Raw genomic sequence first — 21,751 nt, 5'->3', positions numbered from 1 at the left:
ACCCACCATTAGCGCTGTAGCAGCCACTTCACAGAATGGCTGTGACCCACAGCAGTGAGGTTTGCAAGCCTTTGTTTGGGAGGGCTCTGGTAACTTCCGTCTTGTGTTTCTCAAGACCAAGCAGCTGGTCTTTGGCAGAATTCCGCATGCTCAGCGCTATGGAGGTGACCCTGTTAGTTCTGTGATTAGTCACCTGGCTTATCTACGTTAACCACCAGCCTTCCACATAAACCAGTAACTGGAAGCCCCTGCTGCCATCTGGATATTTGCAAATTGTGTCATTTTCTCAAGACACTCTGTGATTGCCTATAAAATCCTGGACTGGTGCCACTGTTTTCATAACTGAATTAAAATAAATTACTGATCATATCCTAATTTTGCAAAGTCCTATGTACATGTAATCGTTACTAATGGTGTGTGCGTATCTGGAAGGGCTCCTTCATTTGTGATGTGTGCACGCAGTTGCCTTCCATAATTTGTCAGCTCTGGTAATGGGTACAGGTCTCACATAAAATGCGGAAATGGCTGTGATTGTATGGCCGTTTATCCTCGTTGCGTTGGCTCATGGACTATCAGGACTACAGGCCAGTGGTTTCTAACGCCTTCCGTCTCTTATGACTTGACACTGGTTGTTAGCTGGGAAGAGGCTATGGCACAAATTAATCAAGAAAGGCTTCCAGGGCTTCCCTGGGGGCGCAGTGGTTGAGAGTCCGCCTGCCGATGCAGGGGACACGGGTTCGTGCCCCGGTCCGGGAAGATCCCGCATGCCGCAGAGCGGCTGGGCCCGTGAGCCATGGCCGCTGAGCCTGCGCGTCCGGAGCCTGTTGCTTCACAACGGGAGAGGCCACAACAGTGAGAGGCCCGCATAACGCAAAAAAAAAAAAAAAAAAAAAAAAAAAAGGAAAGGCTTCCAAACCTTTGGCTGGAAAAGGAGCAGGTCTTTTTAAGTCTAGAAACACTTGTGACTGGACCTCCTGTGTTTGGGCCATCGTGTCCTTTTGCAAGAAGGCAGCTGATTATTAGTAAATTAATCGGAGCTGAACCAGAAACCTTAACAGTAAGTTCACTAGACTTTTTTTTTTTTTTTCTTTTTCTGGCTCTTAAGATGAGGAGGAAAGGAGTAGCAAAACAGACTTTTTTCCGGGGATTTATGAAACAAACAAACAAAACTAGCCTCCAGGAAATGACCCAGGGTCATTGCATTAGAGAACCTGAGTGGGAAAGGCGTATTGAGAACATGAAGCCCAGTTCTTGTCCGCTGCTGGATCCATTTGATCTCGGCTTAAACACTTCCAAGAACCTTCTAAGTCTGTACATTCCATCCTTGTTCAGTGTAGATCATGAGAAAATCCTTTCTTAATTGTAATGTTGCTTTATCGAGGTGAATATTATACAATGACACTTCCTCATGTGTTATCTCCTTGAGTATTTGAAAACTCTCTCCCTACCATCTACTCCTACTCCATGCGTGTGTGCTTGCACGCGCACAGGCATGCACTCACACCACACTCTTCCACCAGGTGCTTGTCTTCTCCTGGCTAGATGTCCTGGTTCCTCTAACTTTTCCAAATGGGACATAATGTCCAATCTCTTTCTCTTTCTTGCATATTTCCATCGGACATCCTCAGTGTCCTCTTGAGTGTTGATCAGCCTAAAGACACTGTATGATGCTGTATCAACAAACAAGATTTCTTTTATGTTTAATGTGCTTCCTTAGACAAGAGAAGTAGACTAATACATTGAAAAAATTTTTGAAATAGAGGTGACAGACTAAAGATTAATCTTTGTCATATGAATAATTTATACAGATATAAAATAACACTCCAAGATGTCCATTGACAAATGGGCAAAAAGACAATAATAGGCAGTTCATACACAAGGAACTATGAAAGTAACATTGTTTTAAAAGTTCACTGTAATAGAAATTATAGAAATGGAAAAGGCAAATAATTGTAAGATGATATTTCATGCCTAATTGATGTCACAAGTATTTTAAAGACACGATAAAACCCAAAGCTGGGGATGTTGAAGAGAAATAATTACTTCTGTGTGGAATGAGGGGACTTGCCAGTGCATATTAAAAGACAAAAATGGTTCAAATCTTCGCACCCAGTATTCCAGGTCTTGAGGGAATAAAGCTATGTGTCCAAAGTTGTTCATAATGACATTATTTGCAATAATGTTTATGTTTTATGTTTATACGTTTTATAGGTTTCAAAGTACTTTTATATTCTTTGCCTCACCTGAGTATAATTATCCTCATTTTAAAGATACGGATACCAGGAGTCAGAGAGGTGCAGTGATTTTCCCAGGATCACACAGCCGGGAATGGCAGAGCTAAAAGCTTGAAGTCTGATTGTCTGATTCCAATCTAGCGTCCTTTCCTACTTTCTTATAACAGCCAGAAGAGCCAACAACCCTTCTGACCTATAATGAGGGAATGGCTCCATGTACCGTGGCCTCTGGCCCAGGGGTCAATGACATCATTTGAGCCGTTACACACTAGCAGACAGAAATACCCTAATGTTCCTGGGAAAAATAAAGAGGCGGAAAGTTGAGCATAATTATATACATGATGTAACCAATTTAAATATATATGTATGCACATGGGATCTAGAGAAGTGGGGGAAGGGATGCTTCAATCAGAGCATCCCCCTTCCTTTGTCATTGTGATCACTATAGCAATGCCACTCAGTGTTCAAATAACAGTCAATTATTTTCATATGCATTCTCTCCTTTAAATCTTGCACAGCTTCGGGACCTGTGCAAGGCAAGGACTGTCCTCTTTGTCTGTCAACTGAGGAAACAGAGATTCAGAGAGATTAGGAGGCAGGGCCGAAATGTTGGTCCCTCCTTGACTAGCCTTGACCTCTTGGCACACCAGAATATTGGCTTAAGCCAGCCGTGTTCCTGAGCGAGGTCGGTTGTAAGCAGCACTATTTGGGGAGTGTTCAAAGTGAACCCCATTAAACTTAGCCTGAACACTGCATGCAGTGACCTCACCTGGGGGCTAATGGACTAGTGGACCCTTCCCTTGGCCTGCACTCCTGCAGATCCAAGTGCAAGGCCTTACTTTATATTTGATGTGAGACCCCTGTTAGAATAAACAGAAAGCCCACAAAGAATGGATAGACACAAACTTCTGTACATGTAGATGACATCCCTTAAAATGATGTCTTTCTGAGCTCTGCAGATGTAATTTGCACCAGAGGTGATAATTAAACAGTAAAAACAGAGCATTCCCCCCAGGGTACTGTTTCCGTAGATACCACTAGAGTTGGCAACCTGACTGAATTAAATAAAACAGAGAGCCTATGTCAGGACTTTGAAAAAAATAAAGTTAAATATTTATCAGGTGTCATACGTTGTCAGATTTGGAAGTTTGGAGTCTTGCTGGAGGAAGAAGCTGCAGAAGGAAAAAGGGAACCAGCCAGTGGGTAGAGAGAGATGGAGTTGGGCCTGATGGCCAAGGGGACCGAGAGAGAAGGTTTCCCTCTGTGCTTTCTGGTCCTGACACAAGGCCAGTGCAAGCTCCTTCCTCAAGTGTGTTATCTTATATTGAAATGCTAACATTCCATAACCCCCAAGTGACACAAGCATGTCAAGAACGACCCCAAGCAAATACAGAGAAGATAATTAAAGGTCACTGGTGAAGACGAGTGTTCTTATTTTTGACTTCACAGAGGTGGGGGAGGGGTGTGGGTGGCCCATCTGTATCCTGTTAGGTTTTGGCAGCTTTGCTTCATTTTCTCACACCTCGTCAGCCATCCTCCTTGCTGGTTGGTGATTGGTGATTGGTGTGGTCTTGCAGAAGGGGTCTGACACCACTGTGAAGAAGGAAATAGACTGAAGAGGAAAAAATTGGTGGTAGCTCAAGTGTCAACCACAGACGCACAGTGAAGAGTCCTCGCCTTCCGCCTCAGCTGTTTGATGGAGGCTTTTCGGAGAACTTTGAAGGAGACAGCATCAGAAAAGACACCTGGTTTTCTCTCGTTAGTCTCTGAATGTTTTATTCCCAGGCTTTAACAGTTGAGAAGAGGGAGGCTTTGTTCTGGCTCAACATCAAGAAATCTTTGCTTTGGAGGCCTCTTAAATGCTCATCTGAATTTCTTTAGCAGCAACTGTTTCTAAGCTGGTTCTTAAAAGAGTTTCACTACTAGCTGGGGACAGGGCGCAAATAGGCTCAGCTTCTTGGAACCTCAGCGTCTTTGTTTCTGAATGAGTGGACTGGGTTAGATCTTTATTTCCCAGAAGATGGGTTTCTTACCACTTGTGGTAGCTCACATGATACAGGACAAGGTGACAGGGAAACGAGACACAAAATAATTTCGAATCACTTTCCCTTTCCAATTCTCTTCTGATCCTTCTCATTATGTCAAGGAGAAAGTCTCAGTTTGGAGCTAGTGTGTCTTTAATGCCTCTCTATCACTTGCTAATTTCCCTTTTTAACAAAGCACAGGCCTCAGGCAGGCAAGTGTCTCTAACAAACATTTAACAATAGGGTTCATTTTTTTAAAGGTAGTTTCTATTTATGGCAGGTGATAGTGATTTTCTGTTTAAGGCAGTGGTAGAGTTTATTTTTGCAATAAGTTTACTCAAGTAAAAAATGAGTAACTTAAGGAAACATTATGTAATAGCTCAGAGGGTATGTACAGGGCAAAAGATTGGTGTGATGGTACCGAGAGTTTGGAAGCAGTGCATTAGGCGTGTTCTGAGGCCTTTCCAGGGTTAGCACTCTGCAACAAAACTTTCCAGGTTTGGCCACAGCCACTTACAGACCAGAAATGTGACCTTTGAGCATAGGACCCAGATTTCAGGTATTAAGATTTTTAAATAGATAAAAGCTGGCTTTAATGTGATGTAGAATACCTTTATGGACTAGTTGTTAGCCAATTAAAAAAAAACAACTGGATATCTGTTCTAAGAACAAAACTCTTTTTTTCTTTTCGAAACTTTAAAGTTCCAAAATTCCAGCTGAAATAATTTAACCCTTCTTCCTTTTCCCCTTCACCCTGAGGGAAGGATTGAACAAGATTGCATTTTAATTTGGGGCAGCCAAAGAGTGAAAGTAGTGATTAGAAACTTGGATTTAAGGATCAGACTGAGCTGAGTTTGAATCCCAAACTTGGCCACTTGTGAGCCAAGAGACCTTGGACCAGTGACTCATCCTCTGAGCCTCAGTTTCCTCATCTGTAAAATGAGAACTTCCAAGGGAATTGCGAAGATGAAACGGGCATGCAGAAGGCTTCCACAGAGCAAATGCTCCACAGACCATTAGCCTCAGCAGCATCTGTTTTGTTGCATGTCCATCAGTTGAGTGGAAGCTGTGGACGGACACCCCTGTCCAGTGGTCTGCTGCAAGGTCACCCCTTCCTTTTAGGAAACACCCACCCAGTTTCCAGGGATCCGAGTTGGCACTGGGCATTATTTTTTGAAAAACAAGATGTTCCAAGCACACTGGCAAGCTTCACATTTATTCCTGCCAGGTAGGATGAAAAAATCTAGTGTGGTTTTCTAGTGTTCCCATAATGACTCTCCCGCAGGGGGGTGGGGTATGAGCTCTGGGTAGAGAGGCTCCCTGCTCATGGGAGATGAGGAGTGTGTCATCATCCTCAAGGCCAACTCCCACCTGACACGGATCATCCGGCAACCTTACCCACGTTCCAACCACAGACACAGACCCAGGGAAGGTGAGGAGGATTAGGTTGCTTTGGGAGTTCTTCGTGCCTTACTCATTAGCAGCACACTTTAATTATAAATAGGTCCTTTGTTAGAAATGTGGGGAAACTCCATAGCGTGAGGGATACAAGTTGGTGAAGAGTTGGACAACTAAAAATGACTCCCAGTGCTCTTTGCTTGTTAGTAAATATTTGTGAAGACCAGACTCTACCTAGCTTTTTCTCTTTTTTTCTGGGTTTAAAGAAGAGAAAGGCATGCTTTTGACCCTCAAGGAACTTTTCCTTGAGTTTGATGAGGTCATTCACAACATTAAAGTACAGGCAGTGATTGTCAGTCAGCAGAAAGCTGGGTGGTGAATTGGCAACCTCATTGGGGGAGTTTGGCAGCCTGGGAGGGGGTCATCCAATGAACCCCTGGTGCTGGATGCTAGCACACCAGTCCCCAGGCCTGCCCTTAACACTAGCATGGCACCTGTGCGCCTGGCTGGGCACTCTAAGATGCTGGGGGAGCACCCAAGAGGGGCTGCTGATTCCAGAAAGACAGGGCTTGAATGTCAAACCAACAGCTCCTACTTCTTCACTCCCTCCAGCAGTCTCTTCTGCCTCTACAGTCTTTGATTTCTTCAGGGCTCCCCTCACCTGGCTTAGGAAATGAGCAGTGCTGTGGTTAACAACCCAGGCCTTGTAGCGTAGCAGCCTTGTGCTCAGTCCTGGCTCCATGACTCACTACCAGCTCTGTGACCTCAGGCAAAGCTCTTAACCCCTCTGAGCTTCAGTTGTCTGCATTGTGAAATGGGTATATTAATAGTACTGGCTTAATAGAAAGCAAGGAAATCATGCATAGAACACACTTTGGCACAGCCTGGCTCAAAATTGCCCTCAATATTATTACTGTTATGTTATTTCTGTAAAAGGAACTTGCGTATCCAGGGAAGCCGGTGTGGGGGTTGCCGGGAAAGCTTTCGAGTCAGATAGAGTTGAATTTGAATTTCAGCTCTGCCAATTAACTACTGGGTATGACTTGGGACAAGTCACCTCACTTTTCTAAACGCCTGCTTCCTGTTCTATAAAATGGGGTGATGGGATTGCTATGTGGAATAGATGAGTGAGTGTATGTGTGTGCCAGCATCTGGCACCAGGTGACCCCATGGCTCGTGGTACCTCCTCCTCCCCGGCCAGAGTTCCCCCATTGTCTACATAGTGCCTCCTTCTCTTCTTTCTTTAAAAATAATTTTTATTGTTGTTTTCATTAATTTAATCCTCAGATATCTTTTTTTTAATTGAGGTAACATTGGTTTACAACACTATAAAAGTTTCATGTGTACAACATTATATTTTGATTTCTGTATACACTACTTGACTTCTGTATACTCACCAACAAAAGTTTCATTTCCATCCATCACCATATAGCTCACCCCCTTTACCCGTTTTGCAATCCCCCCACCCCCTTCCCCTCCTTCTCTTCTTGACAAAATCAGAAGAGAAGAATTACACCTGGGTCAGGTGTGGGATGACCAACTTCTCTGTTTCTAGAAAATTGCTGGAATCTGTGAGTAGGTAGGGGCCCTGGCAACATGTAGTTTATTTAGTAGCAATTCTGGAGGCTTTGTAGGGCCAGACGGCCCCTCGCCACCCCTCTGCACAGCCCTGCTTTGTAAATTCAGGAGCGACCCAGAACCCGACTCCTAAATGGTGAGGCAGAAGGAGGGAGCGCCTGGCTGGTAAATGAGCCTCCCCCCCATCACTGGGGGTGCTTAGGGAGTTGGGGAAATCTTTGTCAGGTTAGACCCTCAGTAGTCTCCCAAAGGAGCCCTTCCCTCTATAGCTGGCCCGTGCTGGAAAACTCATGGGAACTTTGCCCCCTTCTGCCACAGGAGCACTTTACTTCAGGAATAAAGAACATTTTTCTTTTACCACAAAACTGCCTTTGTCTTTCCTGGAAACTTTTATTGGCACCCCTTACCACTGAGTCTCCAGTGGCAAAACCAAACAACCAAATCACAGGTTTGTATTTACTTCTTTTAAGTCAACTGCCATTGTTTATTCATTTTCCCTCTTGTGTCTTTGTAATTGAAATGAACTGCGTGTGATGTGGGGAGAGAGCTGGGTCTCTGAGGCTTCTGCCTCCTTTGTCAGCGCAATACATTATTTTTCAAATGCACAGGCTTCTGAATTTTAATAGACTGTAGATAATGATACATCTGGTTGCATATTAATTGCTGAGAGTTAGAAATAACACATAATCACTATGTTTCAAGGTTGCAAGTGTACAGCAGTGAGAGTCAGGGTTTGTTATGAGCCTTTGGAAAAATCCATTGTTAGTGGGCATTTTTTAATTCCTGTCATTAAAAATGTGCTACGGAATAAGAACTGTCTTAACGTTCAGTCTTGTGTTCTGGATGTGTGCACGAACACACACACACGCACACGCACTTCCCAAGGAGTAACAGTTTGAAGCTCTTCATCTGCTCAGCTGGGCTGTGTGGGGCAACAGCAAGGCCATATGAATCCATTGTAGATTCCCTACCTCACAGTTTCCTGAACAGCGTGCTTTGTTTTTCTGCAAACCATCGCTTAGTGGGTGGTAAGATGTCAGCTGAAAGCCAAGGCAGGAAAGTTTTAAAATATTTTATTTTATTCCCAATTCAATCAGTCCCCTGTGGCTGTGTGACTGGTAGCCTTTTCCATTTTCAACCATCAGGTTTCAGTGTACTCTGTTCTCAGTCGAGAGCAGACTGTTCTACAACACCCCAGTGCAGTGTTCCCTGATTCTCAGTGGAGGCGTGTGCTGCTGAGGGTGCACATGGACCAAATGATTTGAAAGGATAAACTGTGCTAGGAGGGGCAGCTGGGGTTACCAGGGAGCTCAGCAAATGTATTTTCTGTTTCTCTCTGGAAGGCACATCTCTGCAAGGCTTGACTGCTGAAAATCATTGTTCTCATCGAGAACAGAAAGAGGAGGGGGTCCATGTTCTTTTCCTGAAGACCTGGTGCCCTTGGTCAGATGTCCCTGTAGGTTTTACCCAGCAGCTGAATGTGGGATTCCTCGTCTCAGCCTCGTCTTCAGTCAGATGGCAGACCCAGCTGTTAGCTTTGCTTGCCTGCAACGTGTTTGCTCATCTCAGATTCAGCTGGAACACGCTGTCCTTCCTTTGAGTTGAGATCTGTGCATCCTTTTCCATCTCTGTACTTCTTTTTCCTCTTCTGGGAAGCTAAGATAATGCTGAGCCTCAAGGGATGGCAGGTAGATAAGAGAGAGGACATGTCAGTGGATCTGTGTATGGTCCTTTCTGGAAGCCAAAAGTAACATGTTATTTTTGGGAGAAATTCTACCCTCCACCTCTGACATGGCTTGAACACCCAGAATTCCTATCATTGCCTAATCCCAGATAGTACTGGGATCAGGCAAGATTGGAGACCAGCTCTTTTAGCCTATAATTCAACAGTGTGGGGTGGGGAGGGGTGGGTGGGAGGAGTTCGATGTAGACCTCAAGACCTACCCACTTGGGTGCACTTCCACCACTCAGGTTCTTATCTTAAGTTGATGTTTTTCTCTACTTGGACGTAGCCTTGGATCTTGCCAAACCACTCCCAGTTTTGCTCTATCCAGCCGGAGCTTGACTAAACAGATGATAAAACTGCCGGAAGAAAGGGAAGGCAGGAATGTAGAATCAAAATGTGGTCTCATAGCAGCCCGAGTCCTCGGTGGCCAGAGCATGTCATTGGTGAGATAGTGGCAGGTAACATGGAGCACCAGCTTTGTCCCTGGGAGGCTCAGAGCAAAATCCAGTGCTGCAGGGAATGAATGAGAGCAGGAGAACAGGCTGGGGGTCGGGGGGAGTGTGGGGGGAGATCACACCTCTCCTTGGACGTCAGTTTCAAGGCAATAATTTGATATTTACAGGCAACAACTTATGGGACAGGCTTGTACCGAGCACATTACACACATGATCTCGTGTCACCTTCCCAACAACCCTGTGAGAGGGTCGGAGAGCCACCCTCACTTCACAGGGCATGAGACCAAGCCCGTGGAGGTTACATCGTTGGCCCAGGGTCACAGGGTGTTCGGTGCATAGGGCACTGTCCTCTGGCTGGAAAGGTAGGCTCATATTTTATCCTTAGGTCCTTTGCAAAGAATCAACACATTTGGGGGGCCAGAGTGACAAGAACTTTGTCACTTTCAGCACAGGCTTTCTGCTCATCCTTAAACACCAGGGAAGCCTCAGCAAATATCCTTAAAGTGCCCTTGAGGTCTGTACACACCAGTTCCCAAACCCTGAAGCGGAGGTGGAATCCCCAGTGCATTCTTCTCCCCCTACCCCTCCAACCCAGCCCAAGGGGAAGCCAGGGAATCCCTTTTACAGAGATAAACAAATACAGAATTTATATCCCACCCAGGGGTTTCCAAGAAGTCAATAGGAAATGACTGGCCGAGACCCCAGAACCACAGAGCCCTTCCTCTGGGCCTGTGGCTGTGATTAGGCCACCACTGCCACCTCCGGCTGACTTCTTGGCGTCCCCCACCCAGGAATGTGCGGCTCTGACCCCATTTTCCAGACCTGCAGATGGGTGTGGCGTGCTGTGGGCACATTTCTTCTGTGGCATTCTTGGCAAAAAGGCATAACCTGGCTCTACTCATGAGAAAACATCTTCTGGGCCTAAGGTTGGCTTCCCTGTAAGGGCCACAGAGGCTTGAGTCTGCTGGCAGCTCTCACACTTTTCCAGGAGGTTGAACTGTTAAAGCGCTTCAGCTCTGAGCATCTGGCCCTTTCTCCTTGACAGAGTAAGAGCTTTGCTTGATACTCAGAAGGCATATGTGGAGCCAGAGACTGCAGAGAGAGCTAAATATTTAGCTTCCTCTTTCTCTGAAGGTCTGTAATGCCATGTCTGGGCATGACCAAAATGAGTTTCAGGCGATGGGCTAGCGTTTGCTAAAAGGAACTTACCGGGGCGTGGGTGTGCATTTCTCCTTCTGCCCAAGGTTAAGTAATAGTAACATCCTGTGTAAGAGAACGTGAATGTGGTTTTCTACTAAACTCCAATATTTTAGGGCTATTTATTAGATATTTTTAATCATGGGCCAATTTAACCGGTAGCAGACTAATAAAAAATTTGGGCTTGCTGCCAGGACAAATGTTGACTTACCCTTATAATGTTGACTGAAACGAATAACTTTGAAAGTAATTGAGGAGTGAAACCTTAGCCAAAAATACAGTGTCTGAAACAGTGGTTCTGTTTTATTTTACTGGCACTGCTAAGAGATTTTGTTCATAACCTAGGCCGCTGCCCACCTCGGCTCTCGGAGAGTCCCATATTTTACTGAATTATTTTCCAATGTTTTGTTTTTTGTTTTTCGGCCCATAAACCACCATTCAGCAAAAATGAATATCCCCATGGCAGAGAAGAACAGGCTACTTTTCCAGTGTGGGAGCAAACAGTCAATGATAATGAGGGGAATAAAGATAATAACTTGCTTGAGGTGCTCCCTCAGAAACAAAATGGTATGCCAGTAACGTTTGCCCTCTCAGAGTTTGTAGTAAAATTAATCGCTCCTCCAAGGTATACTGGATGAAATCCATCTGACTCGCCCCACACTCACCTTTCCTTCATTTTGCCATTCAGTTTATACAAATATTAGAGAGTGATAGTAGTTTGCCAGCATGTGCTTTGAACTTGAAGGAAGCAGGGGAGGCCTGGAGGAAATGAAGCCAGGATGACCACATGAATTGTCATAAAGTGTGATTTCTTTCTCTTCTCATTTTTTTGCTTGCATTTGATGGGAGCTGTGTTCGGGGCTGGAACTGAGCATCCTTTCAGAGGCTTATGCCAGCAGTGTCTGAGCTTAGTCCAGCATCCCCCTCTGATGCTCCTGCCCTAAGCAAGACCCCCCTAAAAGCAACCACCTCACAGGCTGACCTTGGCCAGAGGCCGTAGGTGCTGACTGGCTCAAGCCAAAACAGACTTGATATACATGGAATAAAGATCATCTCCCCAACCTTAATGTGTTCAGTTTTACGGCCCCAAGCGTCGATGGTTTAATCTGTGGATCTCTCCAAACCATTTTGTGTGTGGTGTCTCCATCAATGCTTTTTAGCATTGCCATGAGGGAAGGCTGGAGAAATCGTCAGCTCCTCAACACAACAATCCAACACCCTGTCTGCAGCTTGGCCATGAGACTGAACTAACTCAGAGGGTCCTGTGGATTTTATTTATCCAGGCTCTCCTTAGTTCCCAGTAGCAAAAATACAAACAAAACAAAACAAAGCCCCCAAAAAGCACTTTTTTCTTTTAAAGGAGGAAATTAGGATGTTTTCCGTATAGCATCTGATGCAGAGAGAGTTGGGCCGTTTCATCAAAAAGGAAATCTAATCTCCCTTGGATACACAGTGCAAGGCAACCAAACCTGCAGCTGGAGAAAATAAACACAAGGGTGTGGCCTCCACATTTGAGATTAGCCAGGAGGGAAGGTATCAGGGATTCTTCCCAGAGCTGTTCCTGGTGGTTTGGCAGAGTCCACAAAGCCTGTGGGACCTTTGTTGAAATCACCTATAATCACCTGGCATTTTTAGGGGGAAATTATGGTTCTACTTTTGAAGACCTTTTGCTCACCTTGTGGGTTAGAAACCAATAATTCTGAAATGCGTTTGGCCTAATCAATGAAGCCAGGTTTCCGTTGGAATTTGGGCCTCATTATTTGCCTTTTAACTTCTAGTAACAGATGACACCAGGTCAGTTAGCTCCGTGCCAGGGGAAAGAAAACAAACAAAAAAAATTTTAATGGAAATTTTGGAGTTAGGAACCATTATTTCATTAATGTTTTTTTCTATTTCCAAAAAAATAAGATGAAGAGTCACTTGTAGGCTCCACAGAAGCTCCCCTTCTTTGCTCCCCTCTTGCTCAGACAGCTCTGCGAAGGACTCCTCGTTGCTGCCTCTGTGTCCTCCATGCCCCTGTGTTCCACTGTGCTCTACCTGCTGAACACCTCACTTGCCCCACTCCAGCCAAGGCTTACTCTCCTGGGTGCTCTGCCTGGATCAACCTATGGTTCTCTCTGTGCATCCAGGAGACATTCCCCCAAGGGTGACACGTGTACCCTTCAATGAAGCCCAATTTGCAGATGCTGGGTAAGCACTTGCAGAGCTGAATTCCAGAGGATGCACGTAGTCACAAAGAATCTCTTCCATTTATGTGTATTAATTACAAAGGGAGTAGTAGTAACTTTACAATGGAGAAATCCAGCAGATACCTCCTGTAGGGCTGTTGTAACAAAGTACCACAAGAGGCGAGGCTTAGAACAACAGAAATTTATTTCTTACTCTTCTGCAAACTAGAAGTCGAAAATCAAGGCGTCAGTAGGGCCATGCTCCCTCTGAAACCTGCAGGAGAATTCTTCCTTGCCTCTTCCTAGCTTCTGGTGTTTGCCATCCGTCTTTGGTGTTCTCTGGCTTGTAGATGCATCACTCTAATCACTGCCCCCGTCATCATATGCTGTCTCCCTGTATGTCTCTGTCTAAACTTCCCTTCTTATAAGGACACCAACGATGGCATTTAGGGCCCACTGCAATCTAATATGACCTCATCCTAACCTGATTACATCTGCCAAAATCCTATCTCCAAATAAGGTCACTGTCACAGGTTTGGGGGTAGAACTTCAACATATCTTTTTGTGGGGGACACAATTCAACCCATTGTACCACCTTGACCAACTGGTCCAGGTCGATGTCACCAGTTATAAGATATAGTGACATCATGTCCCCCAGATATGATGCACCAAGAAGGGCACATCACTTCTGTTGTATTCTTGCCAAAAATGCATAATCTGAATCCAATCATGAGAAAGCATCAGACATGTCTAAATTGAGAGATATACTACAAAATAACTGACCAGCACTCTTGAAAAGTATCATTGTCACAGAAGACTGAGGAACTGTCACCGATTGGAGGAAACTATAGTGATATGACAACAAAATACAATGAAAGGGTGGGAAGGCCTTGGCATTAGGAGGTGTCGAAGTGAGAACATGAGAATATTTGTGGTGACCTAGAAGTTGTTTTTTTTTTTTTAACATCTTTATTAGAGTATAATTGCTTTACAATGGTGTATCAGTTTCTGCTTTATAACAAAGTGAATCAGCTATACATATACATATATCCCCATATCCCCTCCCTCTTGCGTCTCCCTTCCACCCTCCCTATCCCACCCCTCTAGGTGGTCACAAAGCACCAGCTGATCTCCCTGTGCTATGCGGCTGCTTCCCACTAGCTATCTATTTTATGTTTGGTAGTGTATATATGTCCATACCACTCTCTCACTTTGTCCCAGCTTACCCTTCCCCCTCCCCGTATCCTCAAGTCCATTCTATAGTAGGTCTGCGTCTTTATTCCTGTCTTGCCCCTAGGTTCTTCTGACCATTTTCTTTTCTTTTAGATTCCATATATATGTGTTAGCATACGATATTTGTTTTTCTCTTACTTCACTCTGTATGACAGTCTCTAGGTCCATCCACCTCACTACAAATAACCCAGTTTTGTTCCTTTTTATAGCTGAGTAATACTCCATTGTATATATGTGCCACATCTTCTTTATCCATTCATCTGGTGATGGACACTTAGGTTGCTTCCATGTCCTGGCTATTGTAAATAGAGCTGCAGTGAACATTTTGGTACATGACTCTTTGAATTATGGTTTTCTCAGGGTATGTGCCCAGTAGTGGGATTGCTGGGTCTTTAAGTTTAAATGTTTCAGGGTAGCCCTCTCAGCTCTCAGTTTCCCAGCCACGTGGACCTTTCCCTATTCTGGCCTATATCAGTTGAGAGTTATTGAAATTCAGTAGTGGGATTTTTGTTTTCATTTTACCAGGTTTCTTCTAATTACTGTTGATTCTAGATGATGTCTGCCTCTTCCGTATCCTTTCTCAGTAGGTCCTCACTAACAACTGAAGTAAAAATCTCAGATGGCACCTGTCAGCTGCAGTTCAGCATTCAATAGTACATTTGCAAAACTGTTTTCTGTCCATTGAAATAAATCTTTGTATTATGGAGCATTTTGACCACATACCATCTTAAAATCAGATTTCTACCCCTTATTTTTGACTCAGTAGTACTTGGAAGTGGAACTCAGGATCTAAACATTTTGAATGTTGCCTAGTATAGTAAAGGTGCTGTCAGAAAGCAGTATTTTGGAAATTAATTTTCTAGAATCTTCTACAGTGTCCTCTACTGAGCAAAATACTTAATTGAAAATTGGGGAATCTCCCACAAAACTCATGTTCCTTTTTCTAATGAGCAGGGGGAAAAAAAGGCCTCAAGCCCTCAAGAATGGTTTCTGTATTTGTTAATGGTTGAAAAAAAGCAAAAGAAGAAAAATATTTTGTGACATGTGAAAATTATATGAAATTCGAATTTTACTGTCTATAGATGAAGATTTAATGGAACATAGTCACATTCACTTATTTACATACTGTTTATGGCTGATGGTAGAGATGAGTAGTTGTGACAAAGGCTGGACAGCCCTCAAAGCCTAAAATATTTAACCATCTGGCCCCTTACAAAAAAGTTAGCCAAGCCCTGGAGTAGGGCATGGGCTCTGGATCCAGCCTCCCTAGCCTAGGTTTAAATCCTGGCCACCTTTTTTAGCTTTCCCTATCTTTAAGATGAAGATCACAATAGTGGCTACCTTGCAGGGCTGTTAGGAGAATAAATTAGTAAATATCTGTAAAGCACAGGGAAGAGTCCCTGCAATGAATATGAGCTCATTATTATAATGTAATAATTCTAGAGCTTCTCCATCACTCTGAGATCACAACTTTCTGTTTAATATGAGGATGATGAAAGCCTTCTAGAGGGTTACTGTTGGATGACACGTAACCCCTGGGTGTGCGGTTCCCAGCACATTTCCTGTCACACAAATGTAGCCCTGCATAAGGCTTCCTGGTGTTTCTAAACATTTGAAAGACTTTTTTTTTAATGATTCCATCAACTCATGGGCAAAAGCATCTGCTAGCATAGTCGTTTCTCACCTCTCTCTTGCTCCTGTCCAGGTGTAGAGCATCCAAGAGCAGTGCTGCCCTGCAATAGAGCAGTCAGTCCTGCACTAATGGCTGCATTTCTGGCCCCTCCTGGGCCGTGTTTGTGACTCAGTAAAAGCAGAGTCTCAGGGAAGCTACAGATGTGATGTGAAAGACTCTCCTACTGCTCTCCCACCCCACTCTGGCTGCAAAAATGAAGTGCAGGGAGAATGAGTGAGGGTTACCTGTGTGCCACATCTATTAGAATGGAACTGTTTTTTAAGGAATAAGAAATAGTGCCAAATTATGTTGATATGATAGGCATTTTCTTACATTGTATATAATGTGCTTTGGTTTTTATTTTTTGGGGGGAAGAATAAGGAGAGGATAAGAACTGTATCCCCTAGGGAAGGAATATTAAAATCTATTTAATTAAATCTCACATTAAAAATAAAATTAAAGGGCTTCCCTGGTGGCGCAGTGGTTGAGAGTCCGCCTGCCGATGCAGGGGATGTGGGTTCGTGCCCCGGTCCGGGAGGATCCCACATGCCGCGGAGCGGCTGGGCCCGTGAGCCATGGCCGCTGAGCCTGCGCGTCCGGAGCCTGTGCTCCGCAATGGGAGAGGCCACAACAGTGAGAGGCCCGCGTACTGCAAAAAATAATAATAATAAAAAAATAAAATTACATGGAGTGCTTTATTCTCCTTTGTTTGTAATTCAAGCACAAGAGATATTTAAAATTGCTGAATCAATTCCTTTATGGAAAATATGACCTCTGTACCTTTCTTCATCCTCTCCTTTCCTTCTTCCCACCTCTTCCTTCTTTTTTCCCATTCCTTGTCCTCTGGAAAGGTGAAGAGAAAGTATTTGATAAAAGTCAGTTTTATCATTCATGATAAAAATTCACAGCAAACTTAGCACAGAAAGGAACTTTTTCTACTTGATAAAGGGTGTCTCTTCCATGCTCTCAGCAAATACAATACTTAATGATGAAACCTTCATAATAATTACTTTGTAATTTGGAATTAGACTATGGTACCTGCTATTTTAGCTTGTAATCAACAATATACGGGTAGTCCTAGCCAGTGCAATAAGACAAGAAAAACAAAAAAACCTGTAAGGTCTGGAAAACATGCAAAAGGTTGTTATTCAGAAAATACTGCCCACACAGAATACTCAATGCCTTTTTCTTTTTTTTTTTTTTTTAAGATGTTGGGAGTAGGAGTTTATTAATTAATTAATTAATTTTTGCTGTGTTGGGTCTTCATTTCTGTGCAAGGGCTTTCTCTAGTTGCGGCGAGTGGGGGCCACTCTTCTTCACGGTGCGCGGACCTTACACTATTGCTGGCCTCTCTTGTTGTGGAGCACAGGCTCCAGACCCGCAGGCTCAGTAGTTGTGGCTCACGGGCCTAGTTGCTCCGCGGCACGTGGGATCCTCCCAGACCAGGGCTTGAACCCGTGTCCCCTGCATTAGCAGGCAGATTCTCAACCACTGTGCCACCAGGGAAGCCCCTGCCTTTTTCTTTTTTGTTTTATTTTTTTAACCTCTTTGGTGAGATGTCCTCCTGCCCTGTCTTAGAATTTCATGGTGAGGGTGGTGTCTGCACTTGAAACAGGACACTTCATTCCTGGGTTTAGCAGTGTCCTTGCCCAGCTTAGTCTGGCAGCTGAGTTGTTGGATTAGGAAGCTTCTGCAGGTTGTGTTCTGTCATCTCTCTGTAAAGCCTGAAAGCATCCCTCTTATTGCATTTGCTAGTTCTCAGTAGAGCTATTTAACTAGAATCTGGAAACATTTTCCCTGAGGCTCCTTTTAGACAGCAGTAAAATGTAGCTCGAGACATACTGAGTAAATGGAAAAGAAAAATCAAATTAGGCCAAGAATTTTTTTAATCTCCTATTCTCACTGAAGCCCTCAAGGAGAACACCATAATTCATATTTGACTCATGTGGGTCAGGCATAAAGCCTCCTCTATAGATTCAATAACCTGTAAATGTTCTGGTTGTGAAATTGCACCTGCCCGCTTTGCTGGATCAAGCACTAAATCATGCAGCAGTGGTTTGTTTTGATTGTTCATTACTTGGGAATGTCAGATTGCCAGAGAGCAGCCCAGTGTTCACTTCCAAGTGGGTAAAGCCTTGGGAAAGGAGTTTTAATTACAATCTCATGTAGCAGCACTGCACACAACTTGCAGAGGGGCCAACATTTGCACTGTGCATTCATCTTATAGCAGTGCAGAAAAACACCCATCTGACTGGCTCATGTAAAATGGGCAGCAAAGTCAGCAGAACCTTAGAAAAGATGACACAGCAAGTGGAACAGAGCCGAATCTTCCCTCATCCTGCCAAGCATGCAGGGCTCCCTGCCCCTTTTTAAAGCAAGAGAAGCCAATTGGCGTTTGCCCTTCAACTTCCCTAGTTTGATATAGAATTTGTGACCTAACAGATTTAGCCGTTAATAAAACAGAGACCTAGGAGTCAATGGGCTCTGAGGTACATGCAGGATTATCTGAGACCAAGTCCTGATCCTCTAGGAAATCCCCCATCTTCTCACTTGCTGCAATGCAGTTTGTGCCACCAAAGGTGGTATATCACAACTCTGGCATTTCCAGCCAAAGCAGGAGCCGTTCAGGGGATGCTCAAGAGGCTGTGTGTGTGTGTGTGTGTGTGTGTGTGTGTGTGTGTGTGTGTGTGTGTATTCAGTATGCCCGCTGGTAATGGAGCTCTGACGTAAAAAAATATTTTAAAAATCCTCCTCTGGGCACAGATACTCAGGAGCCAGGCACTGGACAGGGAGCATCCTTGAAGGGCGCTGTCACCTGGAAGCAGAAGGACTATTGGATCTTTCTCTTCAGCATTTAAATAATTGTAATGCGATGTCTCTCATGTTGAGAGATTCATCCTTTGCATTTTGGAACTAAGCCTTCCCAGTGTTCGGAGAGTTTCCTGCTGTCTGTTCAGCTCAGCATACCAAGAGGCTGGAGAGGGACCCGGCAGCCCAGATTCATTCTCCGTCTTGGAAGTATTTGCTACGAGAAATCATGAAGTCACTCCTGGCCATGTTGTGGAATTGTTTTGTGCTTTTTAAAAAGCCTTTTAATTTTTCTATTTGAATGCCAGAAAGGTTGGGTCTGTTTCAGAGAATGCTTCTGATTTCTGAGGCTGGCAAGGGCATAAACTGACATGAGAGTTTCTCAGCAGAACTCCAAATTCAGGCAAGATTTTTCCAAGCACCTACTATGTTCACAACACCCCGCAGGGGTATTCTGGAGAATCTGAAGTTCTGGCTTAACTCTCAAAACTTTGAAGGCAATGGCTGAAAAAGAAAGATGAGCATCTTGAGGCTCCCTTTGGAAATGATTGAGTTTTGCCACAACCATTGGCAAGTTTGGTTTTTTCCATCAAAATTTGGTGTCTTCATGTGCTGTCAAGCATCTCCTGCAGGTCAGATGGAGCTTAGGAAGACAAGGGTAACTGTTCTCTTTGTCTTTGGAAAGTGTTTTGTCTGTCATCTCTCTCTTTTCCACAGCCTGTTGTTTTTATTTATGTAATTCTCATCTGCAGAGTCATTGGTATGGGTAGGCTCCCCTCATCCATCAGCTTGGTTTGGGGTAACTTGCAGATTTGCACGTTTTATGTGGAGGTGATTTTCAAAACTTGTGGCTATGTGTAGTATAAAAACTGATGCTCATGGTAGGGTTTTCTCTCTATACGTTTTCTTTTGCTGTCTGGTTGTTATTTATAACTATTAATATGTGCATTTCAAATATACTGTAGATACAAAGATGCTTTGTTAAGAGCCTAGCAATAGAATAACTTCTTTAAACAATATTTTTTTTATTTGGTATACTTAAAAAAAAAAAGATTGTGCTTTAGAAAAGCCATTGCATATTAGAAATTTGGAGAGTGGCTTCAGGTAAGTTGGAGAAAACATTTTTTAAAAAGATGAAACCAGGGCTTCCCTGGTGGCTCAGTGGTTGAGAGTCCGCCTGCCGATGCAGGGGACACAGGTTCGTGCCCCGGTCCGGGAGGATCCCACATGCCGCGGAGCGGCTGGGCCCGTGAGCCATGGCCGCTGGGCCTGCGCGTCCGGAGCCTGTGCTCCGCAGCGGGAGAGGCCACAGCAGTGAGAGGCCCGCGTACCGCAAAAAAAAAAAAAAAAAAAAGATGAAACCAGAAGCATCAAAAGACAACTGCCTGACAAGGTCATTGGATGGGAAATCTGAGGCAGATTTTCTCTACAGGAGGGGTTGAAGAGAATCATGCTACTTAGTGGAAGCCTCTGATTTAAAAGCTGGCAGATATATTTGGGGTGAAGGGAAAGGAGAGATCCCTGCCCATTTGCTGTCCACTCAGAGGCTGCTTCTGTTGACATCCCTCTGCCATTTCTCCTTCCCTGGCTCCTAAGCCAGGTCACCTCCACACAGCTGGAGTGAGACAGAGCACTGTTTACATTCCACAGATCGGTGCGCAGCCAGCAGCTTGTGGAGTGGGGACATTGACTGTATAGTGGAGTTATGTTGTCTTCGTAATTGACCTTGACATTTTCCTTTCCTTTTTTTTAACCCTACAGGAGCCTAGTAATAAACGAGTCAAACCTCTTTCCAGAGTCACATCCCTAGCAAACCTCATCCCACCCGTGAAGGCCACACCGTTAAAGCGCTTCAGCCAAACCCTGCAGGTAAGAAGGACACAGTGGGCTCATGTTTGCAGAAAACCACGCTGTGTGGGAGGAGCCATCCCTGTCCTACCTAGAACCTCCCCTGGCTTCAGATTGACATGAATCAATGCTTATTTCAACAGAAGAGAGCAAGTGAGGGGACTGAAAGGAAGAAAGAGATGTTTTCAAGCTGTAAACTGGTGTCAGGCAGAGTCCCTCAAGGTGTAACTGGAGGAGTCATCTGTTGGGCTCCTCACAATTATATTTCACAGTCCTATGCCCCATCCAGATGCGCTATCATAGGTTTTGTCCTAACATATCTATGGGCCTCCCAAGGGAACCAGCGCATGATGTAAGTTGGAGGGCAGGAGAGCCTAGTGATTTAGACCAGGGTCTGCAAACTATAGCATGTGGGAAAAAACTCAGCCCACCCCCTGATTTCTTATGGCCCTGGAGCTAAGAGTGGTTTTTACTTTTTAAAATGGCTGGGAAAAAAATAAAAGAGGAATGATATTTCATGACCCATGAAAATTATATGAAATTGAAATTTCGGTGTCTATAACTGAAGTTTTGCTGGAACACGGGCATGCCTAAATGTTGATGTGTTTTCTGTAGCTGCCATTGCACTACAAAGGCAGAGTTGAGTAGTTGTGAAAGGGATCATATCGCCCACAACACCAAAAATATTTACTATTTGGCCCTTTACAGAAAATGTTTGTTGACCCCTGACTGAGAACAAGGGTCCTGGAGTAGAAGTATCTCACTTCTGTCCTTGGCTCTGTCGCTCAAAGACTTTGTCACCTTGGGCAGATAACTTCATATCTCTCTAGGTCTTGCTTTTATTCCTCATGGAAACATTGGGGGATGATGCTACCAGCTCCTTTATAGAATCCTTGTAAAGATTTTCAGGATAGTGCATTTAAAGGACTTAGCATAGTGCCTTGGCCTGTAGTTAGTAATCACTAACTTCCTAACCAGCTAAGGTGTAAATATTAACTACTATAATAATTCTTTGGTTAACAGGTGGTTTGTAGTTCTTGTTTGTAAACTCCTGATAAAGTTTATCTTTTAAAGTGAAAATCGAGATTTGTCTTAAGGCCTTGGGCCCAATATGATAATCATAAAAATCCTCTTGTAGACTGAGGCCCACGAAAGTCATGCCATGAAAAGGCTCACCTTGTTCAGCTGAGGAGTAGTCTTGAGCCTGCCAGTTTCTCACATGTCCTGAATACTTTTGCTTAGCGGTATTTTTATCTTGACTTTCTGAGTCATTAAGAAAATTGTGGACCAGGGAATTCCCTGACAGTGCAGTGGTTAGGACCCTGCACTTTCACTACCAAGGGCATGGGTTCAGTCCCTGGTTGGGGAACTAAGACCCCACAAGCTGTGTGGTGTGGCCAAAAAAAAAAA

At 44.2% G+C, this 21,751-nt stretch overlaps 1 protein-coding gene across 6 annotated transcripts in view; it reads left to right on the top strand.

The window, feature by feature from the left end:
- Positions 1-21,751, top strand: part of ARHGEF3 (Rho guanine nucleotide exchange factor 3) — a 303,522-nt gene that overhangs the window by 249,211 nt on the left and 32,560 nt on the right. For 5 of the 6 annotated variants that reach the window (XM_029243387.1, XM_029243386.1, XM_029243388.1 and 2 more), the window contains one exon: positions 20,255-20,362. In XM_029243387.1, the coding sequence (XP_029099220.1) occupies positions 20,255-20,362 (108 nt within the window). Of the gene's footprint in view, positions 1-18,517; positions 19,152-20,254; positions 20,363-21,751 lie in introns of those variants that run through there. The other variant, XM_029243392.1, reaches the window with a different exon arrangement.

Source organism: Monodon monoceros, unplaced genomic scaffold (assembly GCF_005190385.1).
Source record: "Monodon monoceros isolate NGI ecotype Baffin Bay Population unplaced genomic scaffold, NGI_Narwhal_1 Super_Scaffold_3, whole genome shotgun sequence".
NCBI lineage: Eukaryota > Metazoa > Chordata > Mammalia > Artiodactyla > Monodontidae > Monodon > Monodon monoceros.
This window is presented reverse-complemented; position numbering and strand designations above follow the sequence as displayed.